The sequence below is a fragment of the Podarcis raffonei genome, chromosome 4 (genome assembly GCF_027172205.1).
Source record: "Podarcis raffonei isolate rPodRaf1 chromosome 4, rPodRaf1.pri, whole genome shotgun sequence".
Classification (NCBI taxonomy): Eukaryota; Metazoa; Chordata; class Lepidosauria; order Squamata; family Lacertidae; genus Podarcis; species Podarcis raffonei.
This window is the reverse complement of record NC_070605.1, coordinates 50,403,760-50,420,409: the sequence shown is the minus strand read 5'-3', so window position 1 is coordinate 50,420,409 and position 16,650 is coordinate 50,403,760. Positions and strand designations below refer to the sequence as shown.

General features: G+C 39.2%; 1 protein-coding gene across 3 annotated transcripts in view; it reads right to left on the bottom strand.

The window, feature by feature from the left end:
* Positions 1–16,650, bottom strand: part of NCAM2 (neural cell adhesion molecule 2) — a 197,262-nt gene that overhangs the window by 41,687 nt on the left and 138,925 nt on the right. For all 3 annotated transcript variants that reach the window (XM_053386518.1, XM_053386519.1, XM_053386517.1), the window contains exons 10-13: positions 13,303–13,490; positions 12,003–12,099; positions 7,885–8,058; positions 1,800–1,919 (exon numbers count right to left, since the gene is read on the bottom strand). In XM_053386518.1, coding sequence (XP_053242493.1) covers positions 1,800–1,919; positions 7,885–8,058; positions 12,003–12,099; positions 13,303–13,490 — 579 coding nt within the window. The remainder of the gene's footprint in view (positions 1–1,799; positions 1,920–7,884; positions 8,059–12,002; positions 12,100–13,302; positions 13,491–16,650) is intronic.

Genomic DNA, 16,650 nt, shown 5'->3' with positions numbered 1-16,650 from the left:
AGCAACCATATATTTTCTGTTGCAGGACAGGTTGAGGAAATTGAAGCAGTGGAAAAAGGGACAGCTTGCTTGTACAAGCTGTTGCACAGCTAAGCCAATTGTACTCTTAATGCCTTGAGAGGAGAGAGATGTAAATTAGGAAACCATGTTGCTGTTCCTTTTGTTCTCTCATGTGTTTCCAACTAGAAGCATTTGTGCCCCACTCCCCATGGTCCCCTATCTGAACTATGTGAACAGATTAGAAATCTCCATATGTTCATAGGAAAAGGAAATGATTAATAAAAATTGCTCTCCTCACTGGTATGCTGCAATAAAAAATGTAATTGAATTTCACTTTATTTATGGAATATTACTTTCCCACAGCTTGGAAAAGTCTTTAGAGAACTTAGGTTTCAGCAGATACCCATTAGTTACGCGAATGGTATGTACCTGTAATGGATATATTGTGTATATTTGGAAGAAGCGGTATAGAGAGTTTTGTTTACTTTATGTGTATCCCAGAATGAAACTGTTTTCCTGCTATGTATCCCAGTGAACCAGAAGGTCAGCACAGGATATAGCAAAACAAAACTCACAGATGGTATGGGTGCATGGTCCACACACCATGGGTGTAAAACACATTTAATATACTGTTACAGGTTTCTGGGTGCCCAATACCCTCTAGATTCCTGAGTGCTGGGCTTTAATCAGTGTGCTGAGAATTAAGGTGAGCTAACAGTGCAAAGTCCCATGGACTGCAAGAAGATCAAACCTCTCCATTCTGAAGGAAATCAGCCCTGAGTGCTCACTGGAAGGACAGATTGTGAAGCTGAGGCTCCAGTACTTGGGCCACCTCATGAGAAGAGAAGACTCCCTGGAGAAGACCCTGATGTTGGGAAAGATGGAGGGCACAAGGAGAAGGGGGCGACAGAGGACGAGATGGTTGGATAGTGTTTTCGAGGTTACCAGCATGAGTTTGACAAAACTGCGGGAGGCAGTGGAGGACAGAGGTGCCTGGCGTTCTCTGGTCCATGGGGTCATGAAGAGTCGGACACAACTAAACGACTAAACAACAACAACAACAGTGCAAAGGGACGTGGATGGCACTGTGGTCTAAACCCCATGACGGGGTGAGCTCCTGTTGCTAGATCCCAGCTCCTGCCAACCTAGCAGTTCGAAAGCACGTCAAAGTGCAAATAGGCACTACTCCGGTGGGAAGGTCAATGGCGTTTCCGTGCGCTGCTCTGGTTTTGCCAGAAGCGGCTTAGTCATGCTGGCCACATGACCTGGAAAAACTGTCTGCGGACAAATGTCGGCTCCCTCGGCCAGTAAAGCGAGGTGAGCGCCGCAATCCCAGCGTCATTCGTGACTGGACTTAACAGTCAGGGGTCCTTTACCTTTACCTTTTTTAACAGTGCAAAATGGTAGGCTAAGCTTCTTTTCCAGTCCAGGATATCACCTGGGGGAATTAGTTAAGGTGTACAATGATGCTGATGACCGGTCATCAACACATCAAAAGAAGATCCTTGGAGTCTGGGGAAATGGAGGTTTCCAGGGATAGCAGTGGGTGTGATGACCCATTGGAAAGAAAAGTCTCCCTTTAAAAACAGATGCTTAGGGGAGGCATGAAACATCTTGGTGGGCTGGCCGACACAGAAGGGGGAAGTGTTTTCTGCAAGTGCTGCAAATGCTGCTGGGAAGCAGAAGGAGAAAATGGGCAGAATGGCTGAAAGAATCAGCAGCAAATAAGCATCCAAAGTATCACCTAAACTTGATTTTTCAACAAATATAATCCATTAAAGAGTAAGGAGATTACTTACGAACTGGCAATGTTTGAAATATCTCAATTTTGCTATATTCTCCTTGCCCTTTTCCATTTACAGCAGCAACCTTCATTTCATATGTTGTATTAGGTTCCAGGTTGCTGAGAATAACGGTTGCTAAAAAAGAAAAAGAAAAACTTTGCTTAGAAACACACACATGAAATAGGATATAGCATTTTGTAACATTGCTGTTTCAGTTACTTCAAAAGCATTTTACAAATTTTATACTGAGAAGTTAGACAAATATATTTTTATATTTAAGCAGGAATATTAAGTTCTTCACCAATAGGCAAATTTGTTTTCTGCTTTACACAAGAATGTTGCTATGATAGTGCAATCAGCTTTGATGTTATTAGTGACCAAATGATAAAAATACATAAGAGTGAGCATGTAACTATCTATGTTCCACTAGCTTTGTGATCACAAGTATACTGCAGGATGAGGGGACTCAACACATCTAAGGAAACATAAAAATCCCATGAGCACATGTTAAGACAATCACACCATGGCACTATCTCAATCAGTGTTGTATATTGAAGGAGAGTGTGGCTGTCCTGGAAAACTGCAAGCCTGAATCCAATATAGAAATATATTTTAATCAACATAATAAAAGTATAAGTTATAATGTTCAATAGATAGCGTGCGGGAGGGGGAGATGACGACAATTTTCAGCACAAAACAAGAGTCAGGTAATTTCTACTATGTGAGTTGTGACTTTTTACAGAATACTTTTGATAGGGTGAAAGCCTCATCAAGTGTTTCAGGGAAATAAAATAAGATTATTGTCTGATTGTTGTCAGGGTATTTTTTTAAAAAAAGAACAAACCACAAAAACACTTCAACTAAATTGTGTATGGATGTGTAGTTCTTCTAGCAAGCAAAAATAATTTTTGAAGCATGCCATCTTTTCTCCCTTCCCTTTCTTTAAAGACACTATATTAATTTTCATGCTGGAACTGTCTCACTAACCCAATTACCTCAGTTTGCAATACTCAAATAACAATTCAATTCATAAATTGTGGATCAAGAATCACATTATAAATGTCACAAAATAGCTGAAATGCCAAGTTGCACTTTCATAATAAACAATTTGTATGCTAAAGGTTAAGACATATATGATAATTAAGTATTGCATTATACTTTCTTTTAAATCAATTTGAAACCTTAGGAGGTTGCAGCAACAAATAATGGGAGCTTCACATTTCCCTATCAAAAAACCGTTCAGTTTCTCTGAAATGAAGCAGCAATGTTTTAAATTGGGATGAAGTGGTCTAAGTGGTGAGTCCTGGGCACAGCTGGCTTTATAGCCAGAGAGCAGACCTTAGAGCAAGTTGTCCCTCTGGTCTGCTCCCCAAGCTGCCAGCATGGACAGTGAAGGAGGAAGTGATGTCCTCCCCTGGCCATGCAGGGACCAGAAGATCAGACTGCCCCAGTCAATGGATGCCAGACCATAATTGCTGCTCCTCACCAGGCTGGCAGTAAGAGGTCCTTCTGTATGAAGGTGAAACTCTGATCTGTCCGGAATTTTAGAAGCAAATTTCCTATAGGATTTTTGGTTGCCTTATCTACCTACCTTTCCGTGTCTCTACAACTAAGCTCAGTAACTACTGAAGTGCATGCCGAACCATGGCCCCTCTTTATTGAATCTGGTTATGCAAGCCAGTTTTCACATTCAACTTCTACCCCTTTTAAAAGTCAAGCGAAGCAACATTTAAAATCAGAAAAGAAGGATGTGCAAAATAGGGAAGAAGTGGAGAAGGAGGAGAATAAATCTTTCTACCTTACATTAAGTAATGAGAAAACGCCACCTTCCCCATGCAGAAACAGAAAGTGGAAAGATATCTCATGGTTCTACTGCATACCTTACTGCAGTAACACAAAGTTCTGTACCATTGCTTGCCAGATCCACATACCCAATCAAGTTGCAAAATAATCCCCATAGTGTAGGGTTGTCATATTTTAAAAAGCAAAAAAGAGGACACATTTGCCGACTACTTTTAACTATGGATCTTATGAAGACTCTCATTGTAAATACCCCTACTTTATGTAGACTATAGAAGCTGTGAAATATTTCTATGTACTGTAATTTTCAGCAACAAAAGAAGAATACTCAGTAATTTGCTTATTTAAATAATTACCCTCTATTTTTAATAATAATAATAATAATAATAATAATAATAATAATAATATCACGCCCATTTGTACAATAATTCATAAGATATTAAAAGCTTCCATAAACAGGGCTGCCTTCAGATGTCTTCTAAAAGTCGGATAGTTGTTTATTTATTTGACATCTGATGGGTGGGTGTTCCAAAGGGCAGGCACCACTATCGAGAAGGTCCTCTGCCTCGTTCCCTGTAACTTTGTTTCTTGCAGTGAGAGAACCGACAGAAGGCCCTCAGAGCTGGACCTCAGTGTCTGGGCAGAACAATGGGGGTGGAGACGCTCCTTCAGGTATACAGGGCGGAGGCCGTTTAGGGCTTTAAAGGTTTGCACCAATTGTGCTTGGAAACGTACTGGGGGCCAATGTAGGTCTTTCAAGACTGGTGTTATGAGGTCTCAGCAGCCACTACCTGTCACCAGTCTAGCTGCCACATTCTGGATTAGGTATAGTTTCCGGGTCACCTTCAAAGGTAGCCCCACATTGAGCGCATTGCAGTAGTCCAAGCGGGAGATAACTACAGCATGCACCACTCTGACGAGACAGTCCGCGGGAAGGTAGGGTCTCAGCCTGCGTACCAGATGGAGCTCGCTCATCCTCACACTCGTGCCCAGTTAGAAAAACTAATATTCACACCCACTTATCCCAAACACCTGCACACTGCTGGTAACAGCAAACAGGATTAAGTTGAAACCCAGGGCTACCACTTGCAGCATACCAACACTGAATCATCCACGGGCAGTCACACACCCTTGAGCTCACCCCAGGAAGCCCTGCAGGATTCTTTAATAGCAACGCTTGGTCCCCTTTAAAGGGGAAACACAGTCACACCCACCCACCCATCCACACACCCACACACCTGCAGGAAGCCAAACAGAATGTCTAACAGCAAAATTCCCTCTTCCCCAGCTGCGCCACATATGCACACATACAAACACACTGGACTCTCCCTCTCACAGGCAGGCAAGCAAGGATTATGGAAACGACCCTTGAGCCAAACACACACACACTCACACAGGACCAGTACTCTTCTAGCAAGTTCACTCACCACCACTATGGACTTCAACTCCCAAACTCCCCCCACTCCTGACGTTTTGCCTGATTTTAAAAACCTGCCCGGACAGACACTTTAAGCTGGAAAAAGAGGGCAGGTCTGGGAAAGACAGACAGATGGCAACCTTACCATAGTGGACACACATCCCAGAGTTTGATTGTAATATACACAAGATACAATAGCAGAGCTATTTTGCTAGAGAACTATGAAAACCAAAATAAGTAAATAAAATGGGTTCAATTTGGCATTTGCTCCTACCCACTATAATATCTTCTGAGCAGAGTTCTCAGGCAGGAGTGTACCTATGGGTTGATCAAGCTGGCCTCCACCGAGGGTACAGGCCAGGGGTGGTGGTATAAAATCATACGTCTCCACCCTTGTTAGGAGTGGCTAGGACCCCATCTGCATTCACCCTGGGTTGCTGCTTTGCTGCTCAAGCCATGGGGGGGGGGGGATACAGCTGCTAGCCATGGGCACACCTTTGCCAGGTACACCTCTGTTCTCAGGGAACTTTTCTGCTGGCCAAATTTGACTGTGGCCAACTCCCCGTCTCCTATATCTATCTGCCAGTACTACTTCCAATACTATTCCAGAGGGTCTTCCAGAATAGTCTGGCCCTCCACTGAGTTGGTAGTCTTTCAAAGACAAAATAAGTCTTGGAGTCCGCAGAAGATAAAGGTTGGATCCAACCCACTCAAACCTCGAAATGTTGTCAACCACAGGCCATGGAATGAGGTGGCAGGATCCTTAATGAAACGTTAAATTGTTCATTTTTGTTATATCTGCACATTTTCTCCCCATTGTTCAGTGGCATTTCTTCAACCCAATTAAATGCACCAACCAATACTTTACACATTTAGTTCTGTAAGAGCCAGAAAATAGAACAAAACATTGTTCATTCTAAACACTATGTATGATGGACTTCGTATGAATGGGTTTTAATTAGTATGTTCTACACCCTGTGTTATTTTATTCAGCAGCTTTGTTTGGTAAAAGAAAAGAAAAGAAAGAATGTTATCATATGAAGGACCAGTTCCAAAACAGTCTGTGAAGTACTGCAGTTATAATTAAACGTATGCTATATAAATAGATGTGTAACAAGTAGAAAGCTTAAAATTTTACATCTGTTTTCAGAAGTTCAGCCTCTGGGTAGAGAAAGTGAGATTATTCATTACAATGAACGTTAATGCTGCCATCACATAACCATTAGAAATCACATTGTTAATTTCTTCATTTTACTAGTTCTTTTACGATATGTGTATCATTTCTGACACCACTAATTCTCAGTCTTTCAGATTCCATTTAAAGTTCCTATATTGTAATAAAATAAAGTCAAAACGTAGGACCACACAAATACAGCATATTATAAGAAAATAGTATGCTGAGGGACGCACTAAACTGATATATTGATAAAACATACACATTGTGGCTTGTGTAATAAACAACTTATTATGCTGAAGAACCTCAAATGCTATTCGAGTGAACTATCTCCAAACTACTTGAATATATGGTGTAAGCCTATAATCTGATTTAATCAAGAAACTGGGAGTGTAAAATTCTATGCAAGTATCCACTATGCATGTAGAGTTACCTTTAATTTTAGTATTAAAAATGTTTTCAATAACAAAAATAATTTTGAAATGTATGTAACATATATGCCACAGTTATAAAATAATGCATACTATACAAATACAAATATTTGTGTAGTGTTTTACTTCTAATATTGTCCAATTTTTATCCAGCAATTATAAAAGTTTTAAATTCTTGCATTAATTTATAGCATTAATTATGTTAATAAATGGCTTTTCCCAGTCATTTTTTTTCTTTGCAGGTATAGACATTAATTTCCCATGCTTTGCCTAAATAATTTTCGTGGCCACTAATAAAAACATTACAGGCATTATAATTCTTCCAATGTCTTTAGCTATCTCAAAACACAGACAGGCTAATACAGGGAGATACAGTCCTTCAGATTGTCTGGACCTTACCTAAATATGTTTGGCCACTATATATTAAACACACAAACATACCCAAAACTACCACCAATTTTATTAATAATCTAATCATATACTCCTGCACCCATTTACTCAGTAACAAACCCCATTAAACTCCCACATGTAGAATTATGCTGCTAGAGTACTTAATATAAAAAAAAAACAAATGCCATAGGAAAGCTGGGCCAATATTTCTTTTGGCTCATGAATTTTAAAGTGTGCTTGATATATTTCTTTATATAAAATTCCATAAAATGTATATCCACTTGGAGAGGACATTTGTATTTGTGTTCACTTGACTTTCCCTCTGTCATTTTCTTGTCCAGGTAATGCAATTTCATGTATGCAAGAGTTAAGTTTGGCACCCCCCCCCCCAAAAAAAATCACATATACTCTTATGGGGTGTGAATTGGCAATGACTAACCAGAAAATATATATTGGGGTCATAATGAAACTGTCATCCTAGTGTGTGGTAGTTGTGAAAGGAAAATTCTGCTAGGAAAGAAACTGAAAATAGTGTGGCTATATGTTGAATAATGTGTTTTAGTCACCATAACTTAGGATAGATCTGAAAATGCTTGAGAAAAGTCAACCTGATAGTCAAGGGGCTGGAATAACTCTGCTATGAAGAACATCTTGCTTGACAACAGCATAGTAAATCTTAGTGGTTTCATTTTGAAACTTTATTACACACTAAAATTACCACAACTATTTAAAGATGACTATATGTGTTCATTATCTAAAACATGTTAGTTCCCCATTAGAGAATGTGCTCTCCCATGTAATACCATGGACAGAAATGAGCATTTAACAAGTATTTTCCTTTTATATTCATATTATGAATTATCCCCGTTTTTCCCGTTGCAGACTCACTCTGAACTCCATGGGAAAGAACGACTTTCCATGTTTCTGAAGAGACTTCTTTGACATCCACTTGATAATGATGGATTGGGACGCCCCCATGTGAATCTGGTTTATTGAAAGAGACTTTAGCAACCGTCTGTGATATCTCTATAATTTTTACTCCATGTGGACTGGATGGTACATCTAGGGAAGTGTAAGAGATAAGTAACTAGAAATTATATTCCTTATCAATAAAAACATAATACTGTGTTCAGCATCTTGAGAAGAACATATTATAAAATGTGTACTGATGTGTCTTAAAATGTCAAAACCACATTGCAGAAACATTAAATGATATTCTATAGCTAATGTAACAGCAATAAAAGAGTTACATGGTTTCAGCTTGTTTATGGTAGCATGTTAAGTTTGTGCTCACGTGACTTTACCTCTGTCATTTTCCTGTCCATGTTAATAATAATAATAATAATAATAATAATAATAATAATAATAATAATATATTATTTATACCCTGCTCATCTGGCTGGGTTTCCCCGGCCACTCTGGGCGGCTTCCAACCGAATATTAAAAACAATACAGCATCAGACACTAAAAACTTCCTTAAACAAGGCCGCCTTCAGTTGTCTTTTAAAAGTAAAATAGTTGTTTATTGCCTTGACATCTGCTGGGAGGGCGTTCCACAGGGCAGGTGCCACTACCGAGAAGGCCCTCTGCCTGGTTCCCTGTAACCTCACTTCTTGCAGTGAGGGCCCTCAGCACTGGACCTCAGTATCCGGGCTGGATGACGGGGGTGGAGACACTCCTTCGGGTATACAGGACCAAGGCCGTTTAGGGCTTTAAAGGTCAGCACCAACACATTGAATTGTGCTCGGAAATGTACTGGGAGCACAATTCCCCATCTAATTCCATGCCAACTCTAACCATCCTAGATATGGATGGATGACAAATTCATTTAAAACGGATCTGTACATGGTTGGTGGTTCCAATCTGACGAAGCTCTGCACACATCAGACTTCTCTTGCATCAAGTGCCAGCTTATATCTGAGCAAACAATGCCTTGTCAGTATTGTTTTGTTTTTAAAGAAAAGGTTAAATGCAAAGGTTATATTCAAATCTGAATGAAAAAGGTATATTATATATATGCCACATATAAGAGAGTCAAATATTAGGGTGCAGTAAAGTTCACCACCTCATGTGACCAGATGCTACAGATGATTGCAATAGGTTATTCTTAAACTGCATTGTAAAAGACACAAGTAATTCATCTCTTGACTCAGTTTTACTTGCTGTTAATTAACCTTTAGAGTCCAAAACAGCCTGGGACAAAGTCACTGTAATGACTTGCTTTGCCCACATGAAACAACCCAAGCCTCAAGATCAGAATCAGACGCCCTGCTGTCTGGACCGTTATCGGCTAAGACCTGATTGAAGTGTGCCTGGGAAAGGACTTTTTCTCTTCTGTATTTAGATGGCTTATAAAAACATTTTTATAGCAAGATGAGCTTGATGACCAACAGAGCAATCCAAAGCCCTGCTGGGCTCATGCTACCAGGACAGGGGGGTGACTTCTCTTTCTCCTCCTTTTTGCATTCTCTTTATTCTCCTCCTTTTTCTTCTTCCTTCTGTAGTTCTCCACCCCGTGGGTTTTTCTTCCCATTGGGAGCGCAAAATAATTAAGCCAGCTTGGGGAGGGAGGAGGAATGTTGGATAAACAGGATTCAAAACATTCTTCAACACACACCCTGTTGTGTTTTCTCAGCCATTAGGTAACTGATGATGGAGAAGTAACAGCAGTTGGTTTTTTCCTTAGCCCAGTCACTGGAAGGACACTGAACTGCCTTTCCAGGGACCATAAAAGTGACCAGAGTCTATGTCATTTATTTGTTTGATGCTGCTTTTTAATGTTGCTATTCAATTGAACTGGATAGGGAAAATGTACCAAATATATATTTCCCCCTGCAACTTTTTTCAGCATTCTGGTTCATTAAAACATAAACCTTAACAATATGCATCAGGGAAGTGAAATAAGGTTGCTGATTTTTTTCCTTCACTGGCCTTTATAGTGGCCTTAACAAAATGGGGTTTTTCAAATACAGGGCTTAATGTATTTTCAAAGAATTGCTGTAGTACAGAATAAATGTTAAACAAAACACATGCCATGGCTGAAAGATGCTAATGTATTCTTAAAACTGCCATCCTTCCCCTTAACACAAAACTGTTATATTAACAGGTATAAATATACATTTCTAGGGGGTGCAGTGCTTGTGAAATATTTGCTTGGCAAACAGTTTTTCTTTGCTTTGAGTAAATTTATTGAGCTGCATAACCCATTATTTCTTCAGACAAAAATGTTCTGCAGCAAAAATCCCCCAACTCTTTGTCTTGTAAACTTCTCTTTTAAAGAATGTATTAAGGGCTGTTCTCATAAAACTTATAAAAGAAATGTTAATTGCTTATGAAGGAGGCACAGTGACATTTAGCCAGCATAATCAACCTTTAAGAATTGCAGAACAATTAGAGCAAATGAAGTCAGAGAGAAAGCTACGTACATAATCACCACCTTGCAACTATCTGGCTTTGTAATGAGATTTGTGTCTTTGATTCACATTCTTCACTGGTGTAAATTACTATCATTCCAGTCATGCCTAGTCTACACCAGAAGACACCTTGATTTATGTGCTGTGGTGTATAATGTGGCTAAAATAAGTCACAGTATGTCAAAAGCGGGCTAGAATATTTCTTTACAGGCATGTAAACCCACTGCAATAGTGGGTTGTGCATCTCACTCATCTTGCACCATTTGCCCTGAATTACTGATGGTGAGTAAACATGCTTAGGATTGCAGCGTTAAGGGCCCTCACTACTACAGTTTGAGAATTTCTGGTCTAACCATGTGTAACCATTATTGTACTATGTATATAAAACTTTACTGTGAAATGCTGAGCTTGGGTTGGCAGGCTCTGATGCAGGAGGAGGAGGAGGAGAAACAGAGGGAGCCTGAATGCTGGGAACCTGTCAGAAGAAAAGGGAATCTTGCCTTTCCACCCCAACGTCTGTTGCGTGGAAACAGGGAACAGGTATGTCACCTAGAACCAGATACCATGTCTGGAGACTGGAGCTGACCCACCCACCCTGTCGTAGCACACACTTGCAATCTGAACATTCCTGTGAGACGATTGAACATGTCATACCTCATCTTGGTGGGCAGAGAGTAGAAACTTCTTGAGACATTTCTGTTGCTTCCACCTAGTCCTCAGCTTTTTGCCTTGCACTTGAACTCCTGAACTCTTGTGTCTGCTGCTGAGCCTTTACCATAATTTGCCTGAATAAATATATCTTTCTTACAAGTAAGAGCCCTTATTTGCATATTTTGGGGTGGGAGCCTGGACAGTAGCAGTTATTGTCATATTGATGTTTTTGAGGGTGGGAACAGAAATTTTAATTATGCCTATTGTTGCTAACCATTTTGCTTTCTCATTGCCAAAAGAGCAGGGCATATATGTAGTAAAATAAACAAATAAGTATTTGAAATAAGTTATAAAGAAGAAGGCCTTCAGTGATATTCCCTTTTTTTCCTCTTCACATCCCACAGAGGCCTGTAAGGCTTGCTCTCATTCTCTTCTCTCTGCCTATTTCTAAATCACACACACTGTTCAAAAAGCTTAATAATTTCATTTATTCAGGCAAGTGTCTCTAGCTTAATCATTGTATGCTCTCAAGAAACACTTCGCCAATCAGATTTTAGGGCCAATTATATGATCCAGTGTTGTTATGGTTTAAAAATTATATGTTTCCACAATTCATAAGCTATATTGAGATTTTCACTTCTACACATTAAGTAGGCTTATACATTCTTAAGTACATTATTTATCCATTTTTCATTAAAGTATTGCTTCTCGTGAGCTACCCTGAAGCAGTTTACAATATGTAATATATATACAAAAAAATAGTTTAAACAAATGCATATATACAAATATTTTTTTTTAAAAAAACACAAATTTATGCATGCACACACACTTTCAAACAGCGCACATAGCCTAAATTAAACTCAGTACAAGCTGGGATAAGTATCTCCATTCAGAAAGTTTGTTGAAATAATATATATTAAAAAAACAAATATTTTTACTTACCAGCTAAAGCTAATATATATTCTTGATATCGTGTTCCTATTCTATTGGTGGCTGTGCAGTTGTACCGTCCAAAATCATTGTCAGATGTAGGAGCAAACTTTAGGGTCACAACAGGGGAGGGGGGAAATAGATAAATACAAATGTGTATCAGTCTGCATGTAAAAACAAAACGGTATAATCTTTAAGCAATTTATTATTATCTAGTTTTTACCCCCCCAAAAAGAAATAATAAAAATAATAATAATTGTGAATCTAATTACATATCCATCTAGCAACTGGAAATGGTTAAGCATAAATATCCACTGCCATTGGATGGTCATCTGTCATGGATGTTTAGTTGATATTCCTGCATTGCAGGGAGTTGTACTAGATGTCCCATGGGGTCCCTTTTAAGCTCTACAATACTAAGATTCTGTGATTAACATCAATAATGTACAAGGTTTGAGAAGGAGCCTCCATTCTGGGGACTTGATACTGCCAACAGCAAGCCCATAGTCTAGCTGTAAAGGATGTCACATAGCTTACTTGCTAAAATCTGATCTGTCCCATCTCCCTTCACCTACTTGTCATGTACACAGGGCAACTGTAAGGAATAGGAGGCCCAGTTGTCCTTCTGTCCACTGTACAAGTTACTTTTGATTTGAGGTAGCCAATGTTGTGCCCTATGGATGCTGTTGGACTGCAACTCCTATTATCCCTCACCACGGACCATGCTGGTTGGGGCTAATGGGAGTTGGAGGGTACCATGCTGGGCAATAATGTTGGAAAGAAACCCTGCTCTAGAGCATAATTTCACCAAGTTTAGAGGCTCAGCTGCATAAACCTTGCTGGTAATCACAAGACAGGTGAGGAAGGAGGGCTGTATTGAATCTTGTCTGAGTCCTCTGCGACAATAACACTGGAACTGCACTTGGAGAGGATCAATCCTATGCCTGTTTATTCTGAAGTCCTTTTGAGTTCATTGGTGCTTACTTGGGATATGTGTATAGGATTGCTTACACACACACACACACACACACACACACACACACCACTAGGGAAAAATTGACAAATTCAAGTATAGAATAACAAACCATATCAAATTATTATTATTAATAATAAAAGAAAGATGCCAAATCCCGCAGGGCCCTGATCTCTTGTGGGAGATTGTTCCAACAGGCCACAGGCGAAAAGGGAATGTAAAAGGGAAGGGTGAAGAATCCCTCATCAGAAAATAATCTTAGTCACAATTGTAGAAGCAAAGATATTATGATTTTTTTAAAACAGTATTTAAGTTACTAACACAGGTTCAAGGTCTTACCTCTAGTATCAGTTTGCTTCCAGCACTGTGTGTCTTTAGATGAGTTGAGTTTCTTACAGGTAAAACTAGTTTTCCTTGTCTCCATTGAATAGATGCTGATGGATTAGATAGAACATCACAACTTATATTGATGGGATTTCCTTCCCAGGAATAATATGTTGTCTGATTTGAAACAAAGACTGGAGCATCTGCAAAAAAAGAGAGGACATATTGTAAAAGTGTGTTCTTTCTTTCTCTTCAGTCAACCCAACACTATACAAGATGCTATAGAGATTTCAATGACCAGTTATATCAGTGTGTAATATATAAAGAAGTACTCTGTAATAATTTCTGAAATATTATTAGCACACTTCCCTTTCTATTTTCTTCTCATGAACAAAATACTTGGCTTTATACTGCACTTTTAAATACATTGTGTGAGTGGGGCACTGATTACAGAAATTAACTTTACATATTAGTCAAAATTAAACTTAATTAAGCCTATCCCTATTAACACACTATATAGATGCACAATGCAAGATCAACTGGAAAACAAATCAAGCTACTTGGAGAAACAATATATAGTTTGTTTGCTTATCTGTGACAAGATTAGTTGTTTGTTGAACAAATCATGATTAAAGCAAATCATGGCTTAGTGAACATGCTTGACTGCATTTTTAGCATTGCTTGTGTTAATACACAATGGCAAGTAGCTATTAAAATTATTTTTTAGAAATTATTTTCAAAAAAAAACCCAACCTAAAATCTGATTTAAACTTAATTCTCACATAGCTACATGGTGTGAGCTACACATGGCACATAGCAAACAGGATGAAATCCCCCCTTTTCCTCATGAAATACAGTTTCAGGGTGGAAAAATTGTCCCTAAGCTATTCTCATCGAAAACACTGAAAACAAACAACTGGCTACTTCACCACTGCTAAAAATTGCCACCTAAAACATCTCACCATGTCACATCATGCCTTCACTTCACCTTCCCTTGATTACTGGAACATGCTCAGATTTCTATGTGACTGCTGCATAATACCTCAAATGGATTCAGCTAGAGTGACCATATGCGGCATTCATAAGCAGAGGCTACAGAATATGCATTGAAGAAGCTACAGAAGAAGGTCAATGCCAGGGGACAACATCATTAGGCACTCACTGACCCAGCTAATTGCCTTTGCTGCTGCTGGCTGTTCCCCTTCTGATCACGCAAGAATCAATGAAAGCAAGGAGGGAAACTGAGAATTGGGCCCAGAGGGAAATAGCACACTACTGGACCATAGTGTGGAGCTGGGCCAAATCAAGGAAGGGGGCTCTATGAGAATGCTCACGACTCCCCATCTTCATCTGGATGGCCACCACAAATTGAAAGTTGAAAATACGACTTTAAAATAGTGGCTTTAAAATTGAAGATGAATGGGTTTGCAAACCGTGTGACATCAGATAAGATTCATCCAAATCAGGTAGATTCGTTTTAAAAGGATTAAAACAAAAAATGATGCCCAAGAAATCACTGAATCAACAGCTTATATGACAGAACACAGTTTACTGGAAGCACCAAGCTTGGCAGCAAATTGAATTACTTTGACACATGAAGTACTATTATGACAGTTAAATTGCAGTGCTGTCAATGGTATCTGATACGACCCGTAATTCAAAATGAAGCCAATAAGTTCAAATGAGAGGAAGTGTGTGCTATACTACTCGTAAATTAGGCCCATATCAAGAACATATATAGTATTTGATAGAATCATAATAAATTATAACTTGAGTTATAATTCTCTAGGCACAGAACCACTAAGCACCTTTCATTTCTAAGAGTTTAGCATCTTCATAGTACTGTGTCAGGAGGAAATGTATCTGAAAGTCTATAAGGCTTTCCTGCCTATTTGTTTAATAATTTTATTTTTATTCTGCTTGGGTGGAATCAGGCAGAGATACTAAGAAGCAAAAGGTGCAACGGGGAACAGTAAAACACAGCCACTTAATTCTTAGAAATGCAAAACAGAACTGTGTAAGCACAGTGTTTGTGCTATCTGGAGGGGGCAGTTGAGGAAGTAAAACTGCAGTGGAAACTTTTCCACTGTCAACCAGATCATGGCTTTCTGGCTAACTGGTAATCAAATATTGGAGCATTTCATCATTTAATTGGGATAGCACACCTACATAAAGTGGGTAGTTTCTGTAATAACAGTTCATTGTATTTAGCAAACCTATGCAGCTCTCAGCAATCCCAGCCTACAAAGTGGATCAGGATATTTTTTTTACAGTATGTACTTTTTGACAAATTTTCTGCCCAGGTGTTTTGCTTTGCTGATGTTAAGCTGAAATAATGGCATAGACTGTTCAAACAATATGTAACACCTCTGTGAATTCTCAGAAATTTGCATGCATACTTGATGAAGGCCATATTGCAACATGAAACTTAGGGTGTTTAATATATATTAAAGAAAACACCAAATCTATATTTAATAATTTTATACCACTGGGTGGCTTATATAAGCCATATAGAACACAATATGAAAGCACATATATGCTGCTGTTTAAAAAAATATGACAAAAAACATAATGCAAGATAAAAGCAGCAATTAAAACATTTCTGGAGAGAGAGAATGAAACACAGGAAAAATAGAAAGGTCTTTGTTCCAGAAAGACAACATAGTTCTTTGCAGAAGAGGATCTCATAAGCAAGGCTCAACAACTGACCAGACCCTATTCCCGTTGCCACCTGCTTTACGTGAGACAGCAGGAACTCTGGAGCTCAGGCTGTGTTAGAAGCATCTCTTCAGATACCCAGGTCAGAAACCATTTGGGACTTTAAAAGTAAACAACAGCATTTTGTGACCAAAAATGAACCCGGAGCCAGTGCAACAGCACCAGTAAGGTATGACCCCACCATTCAGGTCTAGTTAGCAGATGAGTAGCTAACTAACTAGCTAACAGTTTCCTGACAAAGGTAGCTCCAAATGCAACACATTGCAATAGTCTAATTTGGGGGTTGCCACCACATGGATGAATGAGGCTCGCTATTTCTAGCCAAGCAGAGTCACAGCTAATGTGCCATCAAAAGATGTTATGAGCTGTGGAAGCATGGTTCCAGTGACAAAGCTGGATCAAGAAGCACCCCCAAATTGTGAACTCCTTGAGGGGAATGGCAACATCATGTAGAACAGGTTAAACACTCATTGGACAACAAATTGCCCACCAACTGGAGCTTCCTGATCTCCATCTACTTTATTACAGACTTAATATGTTCACATCCACACCAGACTCAGGTGTAAAGCATATGGATGTAACCAAACATCAAACCTGTGGGTGATGTCACTCAGTGGCCTCAGGTAGATGTTGAGATGCATATGG